The sequence below is a fragment of the Rhipicephalus microplus genome, chromosome X (assembly GCF_043290135.1).
Source record: "Rhipicephalus microplus isolate Deutch F79 chromosome X, USDA_Rmic, whole genome shotgun sequence".
Classification (NCBI taxonomy): domain Eukaryota; kingdom Metazoa; phylum Arthropoda; class Arachnida; order Ixodida; family Ixodidae; genus Rhipicephalus; species Rhipicephalus microplus.
In genome coordinates, this window is record NC_134710.1 from 375,072,634 (window position 1) to 375,096,428 (window position 23,795).

Below are 23,795 nucleotides of genomic sequence, written 5' to 3' on the forward strand. Positions count from 1 at the left end.
ACAAACTCTGGTGCTGATGTATTTTAGTCGCAGTGGCCACTACAACAAGGATTGTTCTTTTTGGTGTGAACATTTCATCTTAATGATATCTCTCATGTATAAAAACTTAATTTTAACTTTAAAACTCGTTTTTCTCAAAACACAAATTTTGCTACTTTTCCGATGTGCCCCTTTTTTTTTTCGGGCACTTTTAGTGCTCGGATCTGCATGAAATTTTGCCCAAATTTTATCCAAAGTATGACAAATCCGATTATCTAGTTTAAATTTCAATATTTTATTGTATAATAAAAATTGTATGCATACCTTTACTAGGTAGGTGAAATATAGACTTTTTATGTCTTATTGTTCACTCATATTACATATTTTTTATGTGCTTCCTAATTAGTTATTTGTACTTTACACTTTATTTGAAGCATTATGAACTATGAATGGTAGAAAATTGCAGAAGTTTAAGGATGAAAAGGGGGGGGGGGAGGGGGCAAAAGGGTTCAGGTTTTCACAATGTCATGTTGCAGAGCTAAAAGTGTGTAACTTGCAAGAAAACTAATTATACAGTTGAAATCAGCATAAAAAGTTCCATAAACAGCTCAAGTTTCATTGCTCTAGGGTGAATATTTAAAAAAAAAGTGTCTTCGAGTAGCATCTCCCCTTAAAAACAGTCTTAAGGCAGGAGGACGCAACGATAGGCGAGAAGAGAAAGTTGGCACAAGTAGTTATCGGGCATCAATTCATATACACAGGAGGCAAAAGTCTAAAACATGGTTAGTAGGGTAGCAGGAAGACCATGCCTATCACTCCTTGGTAAACACACAGGAGGACAGCTTGGAAGATCTGGTGAACTTCCTCGGCGCACTATTAGTGAGGCTTTCCGAAGATACAAAATACAAAAGCAGAAAATAGAACTTAAATGTATAGAATACGAGGCATACAGCCAACCTCTCAGCTTAGCTGAGCTACTAACAACACTAAACTGCTGCAGTAATTCTCCCCCAGGTTTCAAATGTTGAAAAACCTACCCCTTGAAACACAAATAACCTTACTTTCCTTGTACAATGCTATCTGGTTGTCTGGCACACATTCTTACTTGAAAAGAGGTTACTGTTACTTCCATTTTGAAACTGGGCAAGAACCCTTCCTCCTTTACGAGTTATAGGATCATCATGGCACTTGCTAGCTGCCTCTGTAAACTTTTTGAAAAAATGATAAACTGCTGACTTGTACCTATTCTTCAAACAAACAATCTGCTCGACCAATTTCAGTGCTGGTTTCGAGAGGGTACATCCGTCACCGACGACCTGATATGTAGAGAAGCACAAATCCGAGAAATTTTCATCCACAAACAGTACTTTCTGTGTACCTCGATATTGAAAAGGCTTAAAGCACAACATGGTGCTTTGGAATATTAGGAGACTTGTCTCCCCGTGATGTGCATGGCAGAATGTTCATTATTATGAAAAGTTACTTTTCCAGTCGGACATATGGTGTCCGAGTGGGCAGCATTCTTTTCCAAACATTTGTCCAAGCGGGAGTGCTGCAAGGTGGTATAATTAGCAAGGTGGTACACTTTTTATTATAAAAATGAATTCCTTACGCTTGTCTATGCTCAGCAATACATTTTACTGCACGTATGGTGATAATGTCCAGATTGGCTTTGTCTTGTAACCTGGTACTGTGCGAGTGGCAGATTCAGCTGGGTTTGAACAAGGTTTCAGAATTAGCAGAGGAAAACTGGTTCCAACTGAATCCACAAAAAAGCATGTGTGCTTTGTTCTCCGAAAAAAAAAAAAACATTCATTCCAAACCTGAAACTCAAGTGCATGGTCAATGTCTCGTAATGCCAAAAACAAATTAATAGGCCTAATCTTGACACCAAGCAAACCCTTGTACCACACATCAAGTACAGTCGACTCTTGTTAATTCAAACTCAAACGCACTTCTGAATTTTGTTTACTTATCGAAAGTTTTCAGATGTACAACTTCAGGTGAGGTGACACCACACATTATAATTAGGCGTAGGACTTGAACCCTAACTGTATGCAATGAACAGAAAGTAGAGATGTGGGGCCCACAAGTTTATTGGCCATTTACTGCTGATCAGACCTTTTTCAGAAATCGTGAATTGCCAACTGCTTTTTCACGATTTACCATGCGTGTGCTTCATTTCAAACATTTGTTTACTAGCAAAGCCCGTTTCCTTAAAGGCCTGAGGTGCTTATTTTTCATTTTTACACTGTTATGACTTGCATGCATAAGCATGCAAGTTTTAAAATAGTAGTGGCAAAGCAGCAAATTTTTTCTGGTATAGAACCTCAAAAAGTATTAATTAACCGAATGGTGGGCTGAAAGAATAGAGGGCTGAACAAAAATTTGAACTTTGTTTTAATTAACTGAAAGTATGAATTATAAAGAGCTTGAATTATCAAGTCTACTGTATTTAAGAAACACGTGCATAAAAGCCGTGAATGTTGTGTAAGTGTTGTCACGCGCTATGTGGGGTAGTGACAAGAAGTGTCTGATGAACTTGTATCGCAGCCTGAAATGCACTCGCCTAAACTAAGGGACAATAACCTGTCAGGGTGCGACACCTACTGCCCTAAAGATTCTTGACCCTTTACATCATTTAGGCATTCACCTCTCTATGGGTGCTTCTCAAACCAGCCCCGTTGAAATCCTGTTTATGAAATCCAAGTGGTCGTTCCCCTGTAGAGATATTACATGTCCTTTCTATATAAGTGAATGCAGACAAGGAACGCCCTTCACATTTTACAATTTATGACATGTCCAGTTTTGCTTGGTTTGAAAACTGGCCTTCATTGAGAGAACCTTAGTTACTTCGTTTGAGGCGTCAAGAAGAGGAAACCGGTGTGCCACTTGAACACCGTTTGATGGCTCCTGCACTGTGTCTGCCACCATGGATGTGGCAGATAATAGATTGCCACGTGTCCATTGTACAAATATCTGCACATATTTTCAGGAACTGTACCGAATATCTATCGCCAGGATGGTGGCCAGGATAACGCAACTTCAAATAAGAAAAATTGTGTGCTACTTACTGCTAAGCAATCTACGTGGTCGCTGGCAACGCCGGGATACGCTTCCAGCTTTAGTTACTAACAAGCCACAGCCGTGTTTTCAGGCTGGGAAATTTAAATTTCCGGCGAAGCGTTGGTGGCTATAGCAATGCATTTCTGTCTTGAAGTTTGTCGTCCCGCCGACAGCGCTGCGGTCAGCGACCGATGGGCGGCCAGCGTTACTTTATCTGGTCGATCGCGTCTCACGAGTGTAGGGCGGGTGTGTAGAATATTTTAAGTATATTCTAGGCATATAGTTAAGGTCTAGGCGCTCTAACTGATGGAACAAACTGCACGTAGCTTGCATTTTTCACTGAAATTAGTGCACCTGACAAAACTGAGGCTGGCTGAGCATATTGGCACAACATGACACAACAATTGGTAATTGTATCAAATTGGCACAGCTGTTGAACCCCTGCTCTTGCCATCATTTTTTAATTAGTCATTAAAATTTCTTTTGATCACCTTTTCAGTAATTTGGCTGTACAGATCCTGCTGAATGAAGTTATTCTACAGCTAGCAAAGAGGGCAAAATGCAAATTTTATGGCTCTAGCTTTCCTACAACAAAAGATTTTTTTTATTTTATTGTTGATAAAAATTTGCATTGTCCTATAGTTGCATATGGCACTTTCTTGCACTCGCTAAACAATCCCAGGTGCAGCTGCTACACTTTCGATGTAGGCGAAAATTCTGTACGCCTGAGTGCTTAGATTTGGGTGCACGTCAAAGAACTCCAGGTGGGCAAAATTTCAAGAGCCCTCCACTACGGCGTCTCTCATCATATTGTAGCGATACTAAAGCACAGAGGCTTATGAAAACAAACTTATTAGGGCGAACTTGTGCCCTCGAGTTGACTGTGAAAAAAACTGCGAGTCCGTCAAACGCCAAAAAAATCTCGGAACACCTCTTCCTTTTCTTCAGCAGAACCCTGAGTGCGTGACGCATGCCAGGTGCTCGTGCTGCCACAGTCTCTGTGCGGCACGGTGAAGGGCGGTCTATTTTAATGTGATCAATATATTGCAGCAATATGGTGGTTTTGGGACTTTAAACAATACACATCAATCAGTACACTTGCTGAACATCCAGCTTTTGAACAAGGCAAAAATTATTAAAATTTAGTGTACCGAAAATGAGAAGTGCTCGACAGAGAATGACAGGTGGCCAAAAAATAAACTGAGAAAATGACAAAAAAATCTGTGTATTTAAGAAACTGTACACAAATGAAAATGCTTTACTAGCGTATAAGTGCCTCAGAAAACACCAGGGGAGTAGTCTGGATATGCAACTGGTCCCACTGTACGTCCAGCATTTAGCAGTCCTTTCAAGCATCTTGTTAATTAATCATAGAGTAGTCGTGGATCCAGCCTCCAATGGGTCTGAGTCTTTGCGTAATGTCGCGAGCTTTCGCAGCTTGCATTAGCTCGCCGATAAGATGCAGATCTTATCGTCACTCACTTCCTGCTGTTGCACATGATTGGCGTTCATTAAAAAGGTTGTTTCTATCCTTTTGCCGTGCTGCCTCCGTCGTCCGAGGCTGCCGGAGAAACGGGCAGCAGAGATGTCGGCATTTCAACCGACAGATTGTGCTCTGTCACCGAACCTGCTTCCCCCTCAAGCCGCAACTTGGTTATTGGCCACCAGTATCAAAATCATGATGCACAGAAGTAAGACTTGCGAGGCTAACAACAAGACAAGTTCACACTACACATTCATACCTTTTGTCTGGTGGCAATCTACCATTGTGCAAGAGATATAGTGAAGCACTAACAGTGCTTCACATTTCAATCCAATACAAGGTATCGGACATGCCCAGAAGAAAATACTTTCCATTACCCTACTAACAACAGATACCACTTCAGCCAGCAATGTTTGTTGGTAGGGAATCACTTTTAATGTCATATACCCAGGCATTCTGTAGCAAAAACTCAGAGGTCACTGCTGTGGTAGCTATATAAACAAAGCCCTTGGAATCAAGGGCATTCATAAGGCCCTTGCACTAATGCCATATATCTCAACCATAGTTTTATTATCACGACCTTTTGCCATGCATTATGATAATCATTGTTCCTCTTGGCTCCTCCCTGCCTTTCCTCTCTATTTCTCTCTCTCTTGTCTCATGACCTGACACTCTTCGGTCATCAAATTGCCCTTACACCACAAAACACCAAACATCAACATGCTGGTAACTTACATCTGGGGGTCATCCCAATGCAGGAATAGATCAAATGATGATTGTGTGTCACAACATTGTGACTATGGGGTTGTCAAGCTCACACGCTGGGCAATGTGGAAGTAGTGTGTTGCACAATTCGAAACAGGTCAACTGGGTGGTTGTATGTACACATTCGCTACTAATAAATAAATTTTCCATGAGACATTATTGTGATGTTCATTAAAATGTGTGTGGTGTGTGCTTTATTATTTTGGTAAAATTTGGTCAATCTCGAGCATAATTCAGCTAATAGCTCTTGTATAACGAGTTTTGAAAGCCTGCATGTTTTGGCTTTGGGATTTTTTTTTATTCCAACTGGCTGCAAACGGCTGTCAATCTTTTTTGTTCCAAGTTTTGAAGGCAGGAAGCAATATGCAGCAAAGATTTCCCGAGGCCTGCAGACAACACTGTTTCAACCGACCTAAAAGTTGAAGCACAAGTGAATAAATTATATTTTATATGTCTATTTCACCAATTCTTCGGCTTCCAGTCACTAAGAGTACATATACATTTCAATGTGTCAATTCAGTGGAGGTATAACATATCATGTTGGCAGTAGCTATGTCTTTGTAGCAGTTCACAACTGCAAATGTTGCTGTTCGAACATTTTTACAATTGTTGGTAATGAATACATTTAATTACCTGAGCTGTGCCCTTGAAGACGATATATGTAAGCAAAACAAAAAGGGAGTGCAACTCATATCAGCAGCCAAAACAATAGTGCTTCTATGGCAGCATGATGTCTAGTATCGGAGGTTGGCGTAGTCTACACTCCTTTGCGAAAGTTGGGCTTTTTTATTTTTATTATAAAACACCTAGATTACAGTACATCAGATGTTTGAATAGCTTGTGTGCTGCAGGTTTGCTCATTACAAACACCACCGAACAGCTGAAGCAATTAAAGTGCTACTTTTGGTTGGGTTAAGGTGATCAGATACTGTACCGGTGATGTTTTCTGCTGAAGAATTGGTACCAAGGGTTGGGAAATGCTGTCAGGGAAGGCAGAGACTTAGATGGAGTGAGGAAATTAAGGATTTTGCAGGGATAAAATGGAATTGGCTTACACAGGATAGGGTAAACTGAAGATTCTTGGAAAACGCCTTTGTCTAAGCACTGGACTAGAACAGGATCAGAATGATAACTGAAACAAACAAGAGAAATTGCAGCTAACATGTCAGTGGTAACACCTGAGTGGTGAAACATACAACTGTTGCAAATATATAATACACAAAAGAGATTATAGAAATGTGTATACTGTGTGCATGTTTAACCTTGCATCTAACACACAAATTGCTGCGAAAAAAGCTTTTTGAATGCCTTGTTTTTTGTCCCCCCCCCCCACCTAAAGGCTGCCATTCAACAAGCAGTCAAGACAAACTAATGACTGCCGCAAAGCAGTATTCAAGCAGTAAGACCAAAGGAGCGGGCTACTTCGGCACACTGTGGCCACCTACAACAATCACTTCGATATACCTTTTTGTTGTGGCTGGAGCCAACACTGCAAGAGGCACTTACAAAGATTAGTGCTATCACGAACACACAAACAGTACAAAAAATGGCATCAAAAAGAACAATTCAGCTTCAGCGAACATTCTTAAAAAAACGAAAGCCCACTAACGAAGGCAAGCCAAGGATGGCAAAGCCTTCATTAAGTGAGCAGATGGCAATGCACGATCTCCTCAAAGGTGAAAACGCATCAGAGGGGCCTGCCGGCATTGCTAAGGAAAAAGAGCACAACTACAGCAAACCCAGCAGTGAAGTCATGCACACAATGCTAACTCTTCAAACAGATGCCACACATAACTTGATGCCCCAGCAATGTAGCACCAAAAAAAAGCACTATGTAATTCAGTGTAGTCACATTTCTACTTTAGCTGATAGACTTCAAATGACACTCTGTTACTATTTTGCACAAAACTATCGTAAACCAAGAAGGTGGTCAGACCAGAACACTGAAAAACGAAGATGACATTTGTAGTGTCCCTATGACTCGATGGCTCATGTAATGAAACACCAAAGAGTGAAGCAAAGCTGGGGACTAAAACAAAATTAACTTATGTAATGACACCAAGTACAGGGAACATCCGGGCAGCACAAAGATTCGCTGGCGACTGATGTCGTCAAGATTCCGCTGGGCTCTCCTCCTTGAAGCACACAGAAACCACTGACACTGATTATGGCCCACTTGGAAGGGAAAAATAGCAGCCGTTGAGACATGCACGCTTTTAAAGGGTAGAAATCTCCCAAGAAGGTTGTCCGCGACAACGTTCATGCACTACTACTTCATGTCCTTCTAAACACCGTTATTTTTCACCTGCGAACTTGTGTCTATGTTTCAAGGAATTTTTGGCGTATTAAGTCACTTACAAATTAAAAAAAAAAAAGAAACATTTTCAGAGCAAATCTGACCTGTGTTCTTGTCATTCAACTCTTTCAAAGAAAAAAAGCTGTAAAAAATGCAGCTAATGACGTGCTTTGCTATCTCTAGCAAATGTTAAAAAAGATGCCGGGGCACTTTGTTCCGACGCGAGCCAAAACATGATTCAATTTAGCGGGTGCACGAGCACACAGCAAGGTTGAACTCCACTCTGCTGCCCGATTTTTACAGCGATATTGAATACTCGCCCTGACTCAAATATTCGAGTAACGTCTCATGTTTTAATCCATGAGCACTGATCACACTTGTCTAAAGCAGCGGAGCGTGTGGCTGTGGACGCAGTTAATGTTCGCAGCTGCTACTTCATGCTAGCTACAAACTTTCTCTTATGCTAGAATTACACCATAAGGACCTCAAACGACCATGACGGTGTCGCTATTGGTACATTTCATCAGAAAACGGGAGCTGAAGTGGCCGGCTGGGTGCTCTAGGCAAGTGCGACTCCGTCTGTATACATATTCGTGGTGCCAGCTGCGGTCGGCGACTCAACGGCACGTAAGCAACTTCAGAGGTATGCAATGGCACATTCCGTACACATGCGAGTAAAGGCGCACCCATACAGCTTTGAAACTCAATTATTATAGTCCCTGTACCTTCAGAATTCAACACAGCTGAAGAATGTTCAGGCCAGAGAAAGGAGTCTTACTTGAGATCGTTATTAGGACAACCTTGACTCCTTGACTTGGTGAATATCAACGCACCGCTCCTGCGTATGGAAGAAATCACAACTTGAACGCAAACGTCTGCTGTACGCACAAAACTCTCACACAAAACGTAGAAATTAGCTCCACACGAAAAGTGTAAGTCGAAAACACCGGCGCAGGACTCCGACAACATGTAACCGCCATCTTAACTTCCAGAATGAAAGCAAACATGGTGCCTGCCGAACGTTTTTATGCGCATGCGCCGCTCTAATCCGGTGGGCTATTTGAATGCAATTGACGTAATAAAATGCACGGAAATAACACTGCATTAAAGGTTATGTGGAACGTCTTAATGGGAACAGGTGGGAAGCCGAATGGGAGCACCATTTAGATTACCAAAGAGGCAGCCGCACTTTTTCTTGAGCGCACGCCTACGATCTCACACACACGGAAGTAATGTATGCAGTGCACTATGAATGAGATCTAGCCGACATTGCAGTATTAACAGATCTAACATTCTCTGCGATAGCCCTTCGGAGCTGCAGTATGTTAAAATAAATAACTAGTCATGCCAAGTATAGGATATGGTATCAGAAGCAATTCTTATGTTAAGAAAGGAAAGCAGGGATGGTGCCAGGATCATTTTACCGGGGGTGGGGGGCCCGAACAAGTTGTGGGGAGCTCCAGCTCCCCGCACGACCCCACCCCCGAAGAAAAGTGGCCAAAAAGATGACGTGCCGTGGCCAGGGATTAAACCTGCGACCTTCGAATAACGCGTTTAATGAGTCAACTGACGCGACCAACTGAGCTATGCCCCCTTCCACTTCTTGGGCTATCTATTTATGCGTCTTTTACGTGGGAGCATCAGTCAGCACTGCCAGTAGCCATGACGGCGAGTGTGAAACACTTTTTTTCTGCCTATTTGGCATCACGTATGTGATCTTATGAGCTGGCAAATGGGCCGTAATCACTTATATACTATCTGAAGGCACAAAGTCTCTCAGAAGAAGCCCTTCACTATGAATGAAGGAAATAAGCGTACATTTAAGGGCTCATTTTTTTTGTTAGACATTAGATGTAGCAATCATGCCAAGAAAAGTATCAGGGATGTTATTAACAGTAATTATATGCTTGTGTGAAGAGTCCAACAAATATATATAGTTTTCTTTCGGCTGATCATGTTAAGGCAGTTATAAAATGTAATAAATAAGTCACAGAATCGCTGTCAGTTATTGCTCCCGTCATTGAAATGTTCAAATGATGCACACAGCATACAAACACGCACACACAAAAATGTTCACAGAGCACCAAGGTTTGTTTAACATTCACAGCGTATGCCTAAAAAACTTATTATATCTGGTGAACTGTTATGGCTGGAAAATGCCATTAGAGAGCATGCTACAAGCATTTTTTTGAGTGAAGTCTCAATAAGGGTAAAGAAGCACAATACACGCAAGATTTATTTATTCCTGCTGAACATTTCCATATCATCTTATTTATGAGGAGAATTTTCGATTTCGGGGCACTGAGTTGGGCACATAGCAGTGTAGGTGGCTTGGCCACGTGACCACACAAAGCTTTGAAGCTGCAAGATGATCAACTAAGTTGAGAGTATTGCTTGAAAAATAGTAACTAGTGACAGCAACATAGAATTATATCTTAGCAAAAATGACAAAAATAAAGACCATGAACTATAATGACAAAATTGAACATTGTTTTCGCAATTTCAGTAGGATCTTCATAGTGAACTTACTTACAGCGCAACACCAGAAAAAATACAGGACAGGGAAGGAGTAGAACAGAAAGAAAAGACGGCGCTATCTTCATATTTAAATTGTGTTCGGAGGCCCCAAAAACCAGTAAATTGCACTGCCTGGAGGACAAGCCTGTGCAATATTCAAAGGGGTTGTTAGGATTGCTGTACATAAGAGTTTTAGTCTGTCCGCAAACTCCTTTATGTTAGCGTTATACCAGATGTCGTAGTCTTAAATATGAGAAGCCTAGATACTGGCAAGATCTGTCGGGCAAGATGAATCAGGTACCCAGTATTCTGTTCAATCCTTTGCATTTTGCATATATCAAAATAGTGGACAAGCTAAAACCCTCTCTAGTCTGAAACATTTGTGTAGGTCCACCATAATCTGTGCATAAAATTACAGCACGTATAACTACACGCCCCTACTTTATTTTATGCTTCTAATGTTGTAAATGGACTTAAATCTAAGCACTAGTGCTCTCTTTGCAGCAATTACTGGAATTGAAAAGCTATCGAGCCACTGTTCCCACCTACGCAGCATACCTCAGCACACAAAGATAGGCTACCGAAATACAGGCTTCGTAAGCACATTAACTTCATATTGACAAAGCGTCCCTTGTTTGCTGGAGTGGAATTATCTGTTATACTCGCCTAGCACTGTCAGCTGTATGTGATGTATCAAAGACTTCGTCGGCTCTGCACACACAAATTTTGATAAACATGCTACCATACCATATAAAGACATAATAAATGCAAGGCTTTTCATTGCATTGAAAAAAAAAAAGAACAGGTACCACAAATATTGGTGCTTGTTACTGCAATCAATGCATAAAAAAGTAGATATATTCATGGCACACAAGAACAGTTCATTGTAGCACACACACCCACACTCTGATCAATGTGAAATTAAGGCAGTAGTTTCATTAGCCAGAACACTAACATAAAGAAAATAGTATAGCTAGAGCTAAAATATGCCCACAAGTACTTCATTTTCAATTTTTATGTAACGAACCCGTTACTCCCTAGCACTAACTGTGCCCGAATGTTGGGGAACCTTCCCATTTGTGTAGAACCTTTCGGTGAGTTTAGGCACACAATATAAACAGCTAGAGTTCACTCTCGAACTAACACATAGTCGTGTGTGCATGTGTTTTGTGCATGCATGTGTATCTATTGGGAATTTAGAGCGCAAAAAAACAAAACAAGATATTCACAATAACAAGAGACGAGGCGGGAGCTACTTTCATCTAAATTTATTTAATGTTTTGCCCACAAATATATACAGAAACTGTTTGACAATGCATTTGAGTGTGTGTGCATGCCTTTTCCTGAAGACGTTTATGGGCGAAGCCTCAAATAATATTAGATGATAGTTGCGCCCGTTATGTATCCTGTTGTGAATGTTTTGTGCCAGTGCGCTTTTGTGTGCACGTTTGTGCGTGCATTCACTTGCGTTTTTGGGTTTGGCTGCACTCGTATATGTGAGTCGGGAAGCTGCGAGTCATAAAACAGTCTTTCCCTAAAAAATATGTGTTTTTCCTTTTTACTTGCTTTTACAAGCTTGGGTTCTCCATACTTTGCAACAAAAACTGAATATTGCCAATAAGGTAGGTTAAGACCACTTTTAAGAGCACGAGGTGGCTACTAAGGAATTGGCCTCGCACCTACATGTTTGACTGCAAATGTCATCGAAAGACGACAGTCTTCTGTCTGGAGAGAGTGAATAGAATAAAATATTGTGAGCGCTGACTATGATGTTTTGCGTGAGAACATCGGTGAATGGGATTCTAATGGCGCTGTGTGAGACATGATCGCCATCTGGCGGTAATCGCAGAAAACGAAAGGATGGCCTCCTTTATAGTGAACACGCACAATCTTGAAGGCCATATTTTGTAGATTTCAAGGTAGGCGGCAGCACTGTATTGTCTTAGCAAAAAGTAGGAAACTCGCCTTTTCGTGCACAGCGTCCCATTGTCAGTGCAGCGTAATAAACGCTAAAGTTCTTAGAATTACTTATGTATACCTTTTCTAGTATAAAGAAACACACCGCAGAATATTGACGTGTTGATACTGTGCCGCAGATGTGCACAATATTTGCTTTTCAATCGACAATCGCACAAGTATGAACGCAGAAAGCTGAGCAACATTGGTGGGCGCTGTGGATGTGGTTGTGCTTGAGCAACAGACAGACCAAAATTTTTGCGTTGAAGTATCTCAAAAAAGACTATCACCTTTAAAAAACAAAAAGTGCTCAATATCTAGAGCCTTCTATAAATGGTCACCTGGCTGCTAGCCATTGCATTTTGCACGAGGGCTTCACTAAAGCTCTCATGATGAAAGAAGTCATCTAAAAAAAACATCTTTTCTGCATAGATGAGCTTTCACTTAAAGTTGTACGTTGCACAAACGGAAGCCCTGGCTTGGGAGCAAAAGTGGCTTGACAGGTGACGACTACGGCAGTTATTGACATAAGTCTTACATGGCTTGACAATGTACTATCAGCATCAAATGAAACCCAAACAGTGGCAAGCCTCCGCGATGGTATAGTGCACGCCGTCCACTTATCACTACGAACAGTCACGCATATATGCGCAAAGCTGCTGAACAAGATGCGTGCACCTGTCAATGGTGATAACTGGATGGCACGCACTACACCATCGCAAAGGCTTGCCGCTGTTCCGGTTTCATTTGACGCTGATAGTGCGTTGGCGACAGTGGTAGGTGTTTTCGAGTGTTGGAATGCCATAAGCTATAAGGGCTAGAAAGTTACGCTTCTAGCTTCAAGTGACGCTAACGTGAAAAAAAATTATCAAGACAACTAGACTTGATATTATCGATTCTATTTCTGTAAAGACAGCCTAGGGGACTGAATGAGTTGCTGCTGTTCATGAAATAGAATATCAAGGAATCTATTAAATATCCGGGCATACCGATACTCTGCAGATGGCATTTTCTGCAATTGTTCTAGATTTATCAGGACAACAGCTAGAGCAAAATGTTGGTGTTGAAAGTAGCTTGCACGAGGGAACAATTTTGGGAAGGTGCACCATGTTTAGTTCTTTGTAATGTGGTGTATCTCGGGACATATGCCAGTATGTTTGCTCGTTCACTGTTTCTTCTTGTGCCGAAAAAGTATCAAAAGTATTTTGACGTGTTCAACGGGCAGTTGACAGTAGCTAATTTCTTACGTATAATGTGGTTGCAACATCCCTGTGTCCAGTTGATATTAAAAGAAATGAGTTTGAATCTACCTATGGATTATTTAGAAAACAGGGTCGATTTCAAGTGTTGCTCTAGAATTGTTATTACATATTTTAAATGAGCCTATCATACAGCCAGATCGAAAATGAATAACCTCTAGTGGCTTTGCTCTTGGGTTTTTTTGTGAGTCCACATGTACGGTTCTGAGTATTGGTTGGTCTGAAATGTCATCTTAACAAAAAAACAGGTTGTGAATTAGTAGTTCTATGTGTTGTTCCTCATCACTGTGTTGGCGTGAGAAACGTTATTTTAGGGAAACAACTTTCTTGTGTGGTGGGTTATTGTGATGAGTGAGGAAGAACGACGACGACTACGAAATTGCGAGACAAGGCGCATGGGATTGCAAGCCAACTGTGTGACGATTGGCTGATGACTTGTGATGGTCCATGGAGGTGGCGTACCACGATGGGGCAACCGGTGAAGATTATGTGGCGAGAAGCTTTGTGGCTGGTGACTAGCCGAAGCAGCTGCAGACTTAAGACAGCGGGCCAATGCATCAGATGCTGGCGATCCAGGTTCCGGCCACGGAAACTGGCTGTCCACGCTACTGCCGTCTGACCTCCAAGCTGGGGCAGCGTTGCCAGCACAAGTACTGCATCTAGGCACGCAGCCAAGCCTGCTGCTCTGTTCTTTGCCGAGAGCATCGCAGATCTCGGCAAGGCGTTTCCACGGTCCGTCGTTCCACACAGTGACGGACGTGGCCTGACCAATGGTGACCGTTGCGCCAAGCATCGCATCTTGACGCAAGCTGTTCTCTGGACAGGCTAGCGATTCTCTGCGTGGAGCATTGCATCTCCGATGCAGGCTGACTGCTCTGTAGTGGGACCCAAGCCGTCAAGCGTCATCGTCGCCACAGCGTGACACATCGAGACACACCCCACTACACATCGCCCGCCACCGCCTTCTGCCCAGCACCTCAGCGTTTGTCTGGCTTTTTATCTCATCGTGAGGTTTTGAAAATTTCTGCATTAAACTCACATTTGTGGATTTCCTCATTCAGTCAGACAGTCTTGTTACTCAATTGATTTAACACTTTTGCTGGTTCTGTGTTGTAGGTTTCTGTTCTGTGTTTATCATAAATGTCGGTGTGCTTTGACACATCGTCTCAGAGTCCGTTTCTCTTCAGACAGCATGGAAAATGAGCGTTTGTGAACGTAGTCAGAGGCCTCAAGCATTCTGCATATACAGAAACACAGCCACCTCAGCTGAGACTCTTTCCCACAACCAGATGAACTTAAGGACGTTCTCATAGAAAAAGTATGGAACTAGGGGCATAAAAAAAATTGAAAGTTTCTTAGGCTAGGTTGATGTGGTATTGCCTCATAAAGAATGAAGCAAAACAGAAGCAGAGTTGTATTTATGTACAAGAGTTGGTGCTACCTACGTGTTGTCTACAGCACGTTACAACTGGAAGGCCAAGATGCCATTTCCTCCGCCTATCCTTCTGATAAAAACTTCTGTGGAAGCCCAACTGCGGCGAACAAGGATTAGCTCCCGTCAATTCCTTCATTCTTAATATGCTTCGTATGCATCAATATATAAGGACATCTGAAATTCTGGATGCTAAAAGTCTTTAGCATTTGATTTTTTTTATTACTTTCTGGCCACATTTTAGGTCAAAAACAGCATTATTTAAGCTCCCAATTTTGCCACATCAATCATTTCAATGTTGGAACAAGCAGTTTTTATTCAATTATTCAATATATTTGTGATTGTAGCAGAGCCTGAAAGGCAGCTTTGCCGCAATACGAGATGATCGAGGTGAAGCATATTCAAAATAGGGCCACTGCAAATCGGACGTTAACTTTGTCTTTGCGATGTCACAATAGTTTCGAACAGAAAAATTCCAGTGCAAATTGAATTAAATAGCAAGCACATTAGAACCATATACAATATTTTAAATATTCACACACTCCTACTAAAACCTTTCTTCGGGGGATGGTTTCAACCCAAGCTTACGTATGATTGTGGGTGTGTTTGTATGTGTATGCATTATACACATTAAAAACTGAATCTGCGGGAAAAGAGCCCGCTGGCTCCAGCACAGCAAAAGCATGATGCTGACTATGATATCACGATTTAGCTGAGCATCTTGGAGCTCGGTTGCAATGGAATCCACCACAGTACTTGGCAGTCAGTCGCCTTCAGCTCACTTCTTATGATGTCAAGGTCGTCATGTGCAGTGTATAGCACGAGATAGGGCACACAATCTTCAAAATGCATGTAAATTACCTTCCAAGCAGTATTTGCTATTCAGATTTTGTAGATGATATGCACGTGTGATACTATACGAAATTACATATCCCACAGGCTAGCTATGAAAGTTTGTGTCAGTGCCCTTCAACACTGTGCATAAGCACTTCCCTCAGAAAGTAGAGTACAAAGCTTTTAACAATATGGTGTGCCCAAGCATGTACACTCAAATGCACAAGTGGCTTGGTTCTGTCTCTGTGCAACTGCATAGTGTAACAACAAAAGGCACCTGAATAAATTGAATGCAAGAAAATCTGCATCACCAAACTCACGATTTTTTTTTAAACAAAACAAACTTCTCTCAATACCTCCTTTTTTAGGTGTTTTCGAATAGCAGTACGAGCATAGAGTGCTCAAATGCTGTGCACAGTCATGAAGTCATATGGGCTTTCAGCAAATGGTGATGTACAATGCCAAAGTAGCCGAGGTCAGACTCGTCTACAAGAATAGCCAAAGAGGGACAGTCACACAGCTTTAGAAGTATGAACAAATCAGTCCATAGCTGTACAATATTGTATTGTGCAGTTTTGCTACGAAGCTCATGTGCTTGTCTAAATAAATAATCCTTCCCGAATTCAGTCCTTCCTCGAGTCCTTGGTTGGCAATTCTTCCATGGCCCATTCGCACATGAATGTAGTCTGCCTATGTTGGCAAAGCAACATAGTTTGCCTAAGCAGTGGTAACTTACTGCATGGCCAACAAATAAATAGTAATTTTTTTACACCAGTCCTCCCCCACATTCTCTTGTCAGAGGCTTGCTTCACTGTAACACAAGTACTAAAACTTTACAATAATAACTACATGCTTACTAGTGCAATATTTTTCGTGAGAACTACCGTACTTAACCACATAATTTGCACACTTGTTTTTGCTATTTTGAAACTCTGCGAAGGGGGTGCGGAAATCACGCAGGCACTTTACGGAGCACATCAGAAATAACATGCATAACAAAATAATACAGTGAAACCTCGTTAATTTGAAATCCCACTTAATTCGAAGTATTTCAACGGTCCCGTATTTTGCAATGCAAGTTTGAGCGGGTAATTTAAAGCGGTGGTCAGCAAAAGTCTGGTTAACTTGCAAACTTCAGGTGCAGTGTGCAAATTCTCGATTCCAATTCTGCCGCAAATCCGCAGAAATGACCGCCCTTAAGAGCACTAGGCAGTGTACTTTAGCGATACTAATTAGTTGTGGCTGAAGCACCCTTGCCTTGCTACTGCGAGCTCGAAAAAAAAAAAAAAAATGTTCTCGTGAAAACAAGACACACTTGGGGAAGACAAGACGTGCTTCACTGCAATACACTGATGACATGTGGGCAGCGTGTTGCATGCTTCTCGCAACGTCAGCCAACACGATTTATTCTTTCTTTCTGGAATTTAAAAAACTTAATTAAGGATAGTCTTCGGAAACCAGCAATGTATGCGAACCTCTGATTGCCGGTTGCTCCAGCAGCTTGCACACTTGCACGGCTGGTGGAGTTCTTGCCTGCAACGCCTACTTCGAAACTTGGGTAAGTAAGTTCACGATGGATCCTAACCAACTGGCCCAACTTACCTTCTTACTACAGTAGGAATGAAGTGCCAACCAAACAATGTTGACACACAGCTGGTAAAAGCTGTGACTTTCAGAACATGCCAAATATCTTTAGAATGGAGCGCAGTTGCGACGGCTTGGTTTGGTGATAAAAACAAGACTTGTCAGCTGATACCTGTTGAGGTTCCGTGGCTTTTCAACACACCCCGTCTGTGATGGTGTACAACGAGAGAAAATTATCTTTTGAGTTTCTGCTGTTGCCACTGTAAAAAAACTATGACTAAGACTGGTCGGTCTCCGCCGAAATTTGGAGTTTCCGGGAGACAGATGTGCATGGCGTCGGCACCATCTTTGAAGCTATGCACATTCAGTGCTCTCAAGTTAAAAGCCAACTCCCGCAATTTTTCGAGTTCAATGGATCTCAATGAAATTCGCTGGGTACGCTCCTTTGCACATTTTCGTTATTTATGCCAAAGTACAGGCTTAAGAAAAGTGCAGATTATTTGCAAATGAATTTTAAAGGGTTTCTTGAAGGGCTAGTTTATATACGATACTGAGGCTGGTCCTGTTTCCCTCAGAAGTTTAAAGATTAACTCGAAAAGCTCACCTCGCTTGCCAGAATTATTCACAACACTGTCTGTGCGACGCCATGTTTAGCATGTCAACGGAAGTGACGCAGCCGATGGCATTGCTACTTTGACTGCTACAGCATTTATTGTGCTGCCCACAAGGCGGCGGCGGTGGTGTTTGGCCGGTGCTTCACTGGTCTGGCTTTCAGAGTTTTCATACCACGCGCCGGCGTAACCAGTATACGGCCTCCGGTTCTTACCAAATAGTACGTCATATGCAGACAGGATGCCCGGACGGATTTCGTTTTGCAACTTTTTGCTTACTAAAGATTATTTTCAAATTTTCTAAGCATTTCAGCTACTGGGCTCGTGACAAGAGTGTCTCACGAACCTAGAAACACCATTACCTTGACAATGTCGAAAAATTGCCGGAGTCGCCCTTTAAAGACATTCAGAAGACACCTGCAGTGACAATGGTAAAGGAAAAAGCGAAACTAACAAATCTGTTTTACACGATAAATAACATTAGCCATTGGTAAGCACTTCTAGTAAAGCAGAATTTGAAGGTGGAATCAATTTATAGCTGGCTATCAAAGGGCATGGGTGAGGACAGGAGAGTGTTCAGGCACAGTAGGATATATACCAAGCTTCACAACCACCATCAGGATATTAGTATTTTCACTCAAAAAGCCTGAAATAAGGGAGGACAGCAACTTTTAAACCGGCTGCAAAGTGCCCGGTATAAGAAAAAAATTAATACTTCATTGAAAATGCCTAATGAGCTTGTGTAATAGCTAGCGCAAACATTTTTTCACATACCTAATAGTATGCATGATATTTAATAGCACATACTTGCTATGCCTAATGGTCCAGCAGTGGCCCTATAATGAGAAGAACCAGAAGGACAACCCTCGACAACGACACAACAAAAAAGCAATAGTACTACCGAGGTGGTTGTATCATCTAAGAAACAAGCACAACCCAGAAAACAAATGCATCAAGGCCACCTTTTTCGCGTAACACTTGTGCACTGCAGGGCAGCACAGGAATGCAGTGGTATTCTAACAGTAGTATCGCATCTCCAAAATGAAAGAGCCCACTTTTCCGCATTCACATAGGTTCTCTTGAGGCTCATCCCAATTCCAAGCATGGCTGCAACCTGTAAGTCGCTTTAGTTTCTTATAACCAGAAAACATGTTGCATCATTATCCTTATAAATTGTATCATGATGTTGTTTACCCTTTTGTATGTTTCACCTGTTACGCATGTTGTTACACATGTATATATACATAGCCTTTCAAGTTTCTGATGTTTTGTTTTTCTCATTACGAGAACTGTTGTATCCTGCTTACATTTAGATTATGTAATTGATTAAAATTATCATATTTCTGGATAGTATGCTTTTGTTATGTTACTTGTATGTCAATGCTTCTGAACCTTTCATTTTAGGTAGCGGGAGCTAGTCAAGCTGTTTCAGTGCAACTTTTACTCCTGCTATCGTTTATCTAGCATGAAACATGAAAATAAAGATTCAATTCAATTAAAAAAATTGTATAAAGAGGAGGTTATTCTGCATGCAGAAAGAAGATAGCTACATCGCGTTGTTTTTGCATGCTGTATGCCTTTTTCCGAGTAGCACAAGGATGAGATCTGCAATTACACATCAATCAGGAATATTTTAGTGGATAAAAACAGGGAATATCTGGACCTAAAATACTAGCTTGTCGACAATCTCCAGCAATCCTATGAAGAAAGGCGTTGTAGAGGTAACAGCCCTAGAACATCCCTGTTTTCAAGGACTACCCAGAAGCGATTTTAAAGCTACAAATTTACATCGCTGAAAAAAAAACTACAAAGAGATAAATAACCCATTTCATGAACGGCACAGAATACTTATGCCTCACACACTCTCTCTCACACATCTGTTTTATATTAAAAAGCTGGAATATGACATTCAGTTAAAGTGTTTGTTGAACCATTGACAGCCAAGTTTATGTTACATTCTAGTAAATGCAGTATTTTATTAGATTCTCAGTTGACAACAAAGGTGTTGTACATGGTAGCAACTTTCCTCTCACAATAGTTTTCAGTAAACTAGTACACATTTTAGGTCTTTAGTAAATTACATATTTTGACATGTTTTCCTGTCAACTAGCAATTTCGTCATAAATAGGTGTCGACATAAACTGGAGGAATGTACAAACCAGGTCACACGGTATATTGATATGTACATTGTACTAGCCTAATTCAAGATGTGTAATATCAGAAATAATATTAATGCATACCAAGTAATGGAAATTATCAAACGCACATAGCGCTGCACTAGATATGTGTATGATGTGGCATATACAGGAGGATGAGGAAAAGAATACATGCCCCGATCTTAAGCATAGGCCAATACCTCATTTTATGGAGACTGCATGAGGGTAGATGCACAGGGCAATGATTTACGCCGTTACACAGTACAGCAGCACAAAGGAAACAAACATGCTTTCACACTGATATGAAATATTTGAGGCTGTAGGCTATTTACGAAGGAATGCAACAGACAAGGGAGTGCACTCACTGACGTAGATATGCTTAGAAGTTTGCAAAGCTTTTTACATGGACTGTGTAGTCCCTCTGGCTATATGAGGTTCTCTGAAAATTTAAACGTCTCTTGTCAGGCTTTCCTTTGTTATGGGAGTCTATTGACACTTTGAGAGGGACGTTGCAATAACGCCACCAATGAAGCTTCAGAAATTGCACTCAAGTTTCAGCTGCTCATCAATGGTGACAAGAACAGCAACAGTCACTCAAAGAGCACCATGGCAAACTGTGCCCCTGCCAGTGTGTCGCACTTGGAGTTCACCACAACTGCAACCTAAACAGCAGCCACATTGCCAGTGTAAAAACAGGGGTGCTTCTTCACATTTGCCAGTGCGTGGTCAACGAAATGAACGATATGAGATGACGCCAGAGTAGATTTTGAACAACATTTATAAGAACAAGGGATTCCATCAACTTTCACAACGACAAGCACAAAAGTACACCTACTAAGCACAAAAGTACAACTACCTAAGGTCTGCGTGGTTACTGTCTAACCTACGTGGCTACACAATAGCTCACAGTTTGTTGAACCAGCATCCCGAGGAGGCGACAGTCCACGCACGGCGACGACCCTTGCCCGTAGCGAGCAGCAGGAGACAAGGCCTCCGTCAGGCCTCACGTTCATAAATGGCTTTCAGCCGTCTTAGCTGGCGACGGCAATCAGAAACCCCTCGTCCCTGCCGCGCACGCCGACGTAGCAGGAGCCGCACCCAGTGTCGTTGACCCCGGACAAATACAGCTGCTCCCGAACCTCGATCCCCAGGGAACAGGAAGGTGAAACTCCTCAGACAGCACCCTGGTCCGGCGTGTCCCAGCTGGAGCCGCCGTCAGGACCACCAGGCGAGCACCAGGCCCTCTCTGTTAGCATGCCACAAAAACCTCTAAGGACAGCACTCTAATACGGCGCGTTCTTCGGCTAGGTCTTGATCGGCTCTTTGCACGATCCCCACGCGCCTCTCTTCTTTTTCCTCTTGTGCCACCTGTCGCTGGCTCGGCTTCTTGTCCTCATCGTTCTTTTCCATGTATGCCCGCACTAACATTACCAAATTTCACCAAAGTTTCCACGCACACACATTTGCGGCACACAAAGTTCGTCCATGCATACAGCCAGGTACCTGTGACAGTTGGCAGCACGGGCAGAGGACAGGCTGTCATCAACAGCTGCCTCAAAAGAGTGAGCTGGATCAAGATCAGTTGAACATCTTGCCTATATGCTGCCCTGGTACAGAAGACCACCACCTCACCTGGAATAGTTTACCAGATGAAGCACACCATTCGATAATTAACAGCAGCATCTTGGCACCTGGTTCTCTATTTTTGTCACCAATATGAATAAGTTGATGAAAATTTAGCAAGCAGAAGTCATTTATCACAGTGATATCATAAATTCGTTTTGGGGAATGTTATAGTTTTTGAGTTAGAATAACTCGGCTGTGATTTCCGAACGAAATGGACACATGCTTCTCGATATTCTCCCATAAACTGCAACCTTCGCATCCAAAAGTTGCAAGTTATAAGTGTGAAGAATGTAAGGTGATTAAAAAAAACTTTCACCATACAGAGGCTTAACCTCCAACATTCGTCTTGAAATATGGCAGGTTCAGTCAAAGTTGCAGGTCCAGTTTCTGCCGGATGCAAGTTGTGTTACTTTTAGTGTCTTTTACATTCTGTTCACACACACACACACACACACACACACACACACACACACACACACACACACACACACACACACACACACACACACACACACACACGCGCGCGCGCGCACGCATGCACGGACACGCATATATAAAATTAACTATTACTACAATGCACTTTGAGGAGCGCCGGCAGAAAATTTCGAAGCCGAGATAATGAGCGAGATCTATTTATCTCGAGACACACACATCTACGAAATACCAAAGGCAAATATAGCCTAGAATATGTTCAAAATCAATTTTAAAGTGTGTGTCACAGGGCTGCAGGTGTGGAGCCCTTTGCGACAACACCAACACAACCAGAGTGTAAACAAGCCCACAGCACAATATCGTGTTGGACCCATGACAGTGGTATAGTGGCTAAAGCATTCGGCGGCTGAGTCGCAGGATAGAATGCTGGCTACGTGTTGTCAGGATCCAACTAAATTCATGTAGCTAGACGCCAGGTGCAATTGTGCCACGTGAGATTACATCTGTTAACAAGACTACTTGTATGTGACAACTGTACAGAAGGTATTCACATGAAGTCATCCACAAGGAGCACTAGTGCCACAGCTGCCGTAATTGTGGTCACAAGCAGTCGTCATCTTAATACCACGACACACGACCAAGGTGCTTGGCCCGAGTATATTGTTGTGGATTTTTGTTTCCTCATCATTTAACAAGACTTAAAAGTGTCATACGTCAGATCACTGACCAACGGCTATTTTTGGCCACATGTGGACACTCACTGGCCCCGCATTGTAGCTAAGCTCGTTTAATGCTCTATAGGATCTTGCAGCGCTTTTTAAGCACTGACATGGCTCTGTAGCAGAACGCTCGAGTGCCCGGGTTCAATTTTGGCTTGATCTCCACCTTTTTTAATTTATTATTTCTGTTATTAACCTCACCAAGGTCATAGGAATTTTCGTACTGCGCACAACATTTTTCAAGGCGAACCTCACGCGTCACAAGGGGCTTAAGGCTTTTGTCTTAATAAACGCAGAATTCAAACTACTGTAAGTGCAGCCGTAAGCCAGACACAACGTATTAATTAGCCCATGGCTTCAGCAAAGTCAATTATCGAGCAGTTAACAGGCTCCCCTTATAGATGGCATGCTTTGATGTCACTGAAACCACCGTGTTGAGACACAAGTATGTGAAGACGCATCATCTGCCATTTCACATCAAAGGGATTATAAAACGTTTTTTGAAAAGCCTTAACTACATGTGTATTCAGATTCATGGCCATTTATTCACAACTATACCTCGATAAGTTCACTTAGTCGTTACATTCAATTCCCAGCTCGCGTTCTCCTCCAGTGCAGAGCCTACGTTGCTTTAGAGCGGCCAATGAAAAGCTTCTATCGTAGATAAAACATGGTGACCCAGTTACGTTTGCTGACCGAGCTTCGTGACATCGCATCGTCTCGATGGCAGCACCGCAAAGTAGTCACAAACGTTGTTTCCACTTTGATAAGTTGTGCGGCACCGTATGATGACGCATGCGGTATGCACAGTGAGGACGAAGCTGCATCCATGATGTCGCCGGCGAGCTATGTATTGGCTGACACCCTAAACGCAATTAATGAAGCATTTCCCATCAATTCTAGACTTAATGCTACAGACAACGTTTCCAAATACGGGTTTGCCTGATTATACTGTGTACAATTACGTGCATCAGCTCCTCATGCTTCCCCACTTAAATCAAACGACGCATTTCTAGAAACGCTTGCAACTCAGTGGCACCAAAACTACGCAGCTGAACAAAGAGTGCCGCCTGTAGTGAG

General features: G+C 42.2%; 1 protein-coding gene across 3 annotated transcripts in view; it reads right to left on the reverse strand.

The window, feature by feature from the left end:
- Positions 1-4,056: 4,056 nt before the first annotated feature.
- LOC119187144 (uncharacterized) overlaps positions 4,057-23,795 on the reverse strand; it is a 40,206-nt gene continuing 20,467 nt past the window's right edge. Inside the window, exons 6-9 of one of the 3 annotated variants that reach the window (XM_075880007.1) lie at positions 18,145-18,199; positions 8,368-8,427; positions 6,349-6,425; positions 4,057-6,273 (exon numbers count right to left, since the gene is read on the reverse strand). In XM_075880007.1, the coding sequence (XP_075736122.1) occupies positions 6,215-6,273; positions 6,349-6,425; positions 8,368-8,427; positions 18,145-18,188 (240 nt within the window). In that variant the 5' untranslated portion in view covers positions 18,189-18,199 and the 3' untranslated portion in view covers positions 4,057-6,214. Of the gene's footprint in view, positions 6,426-8,367; positions 8,428-18,144; positions 18,200-23,795 lie in introns of all 3 variants that reach the window. The other 2 variants (XM_075880005.1, XM_075880006.1) reach the window with 2 other exon arrangements.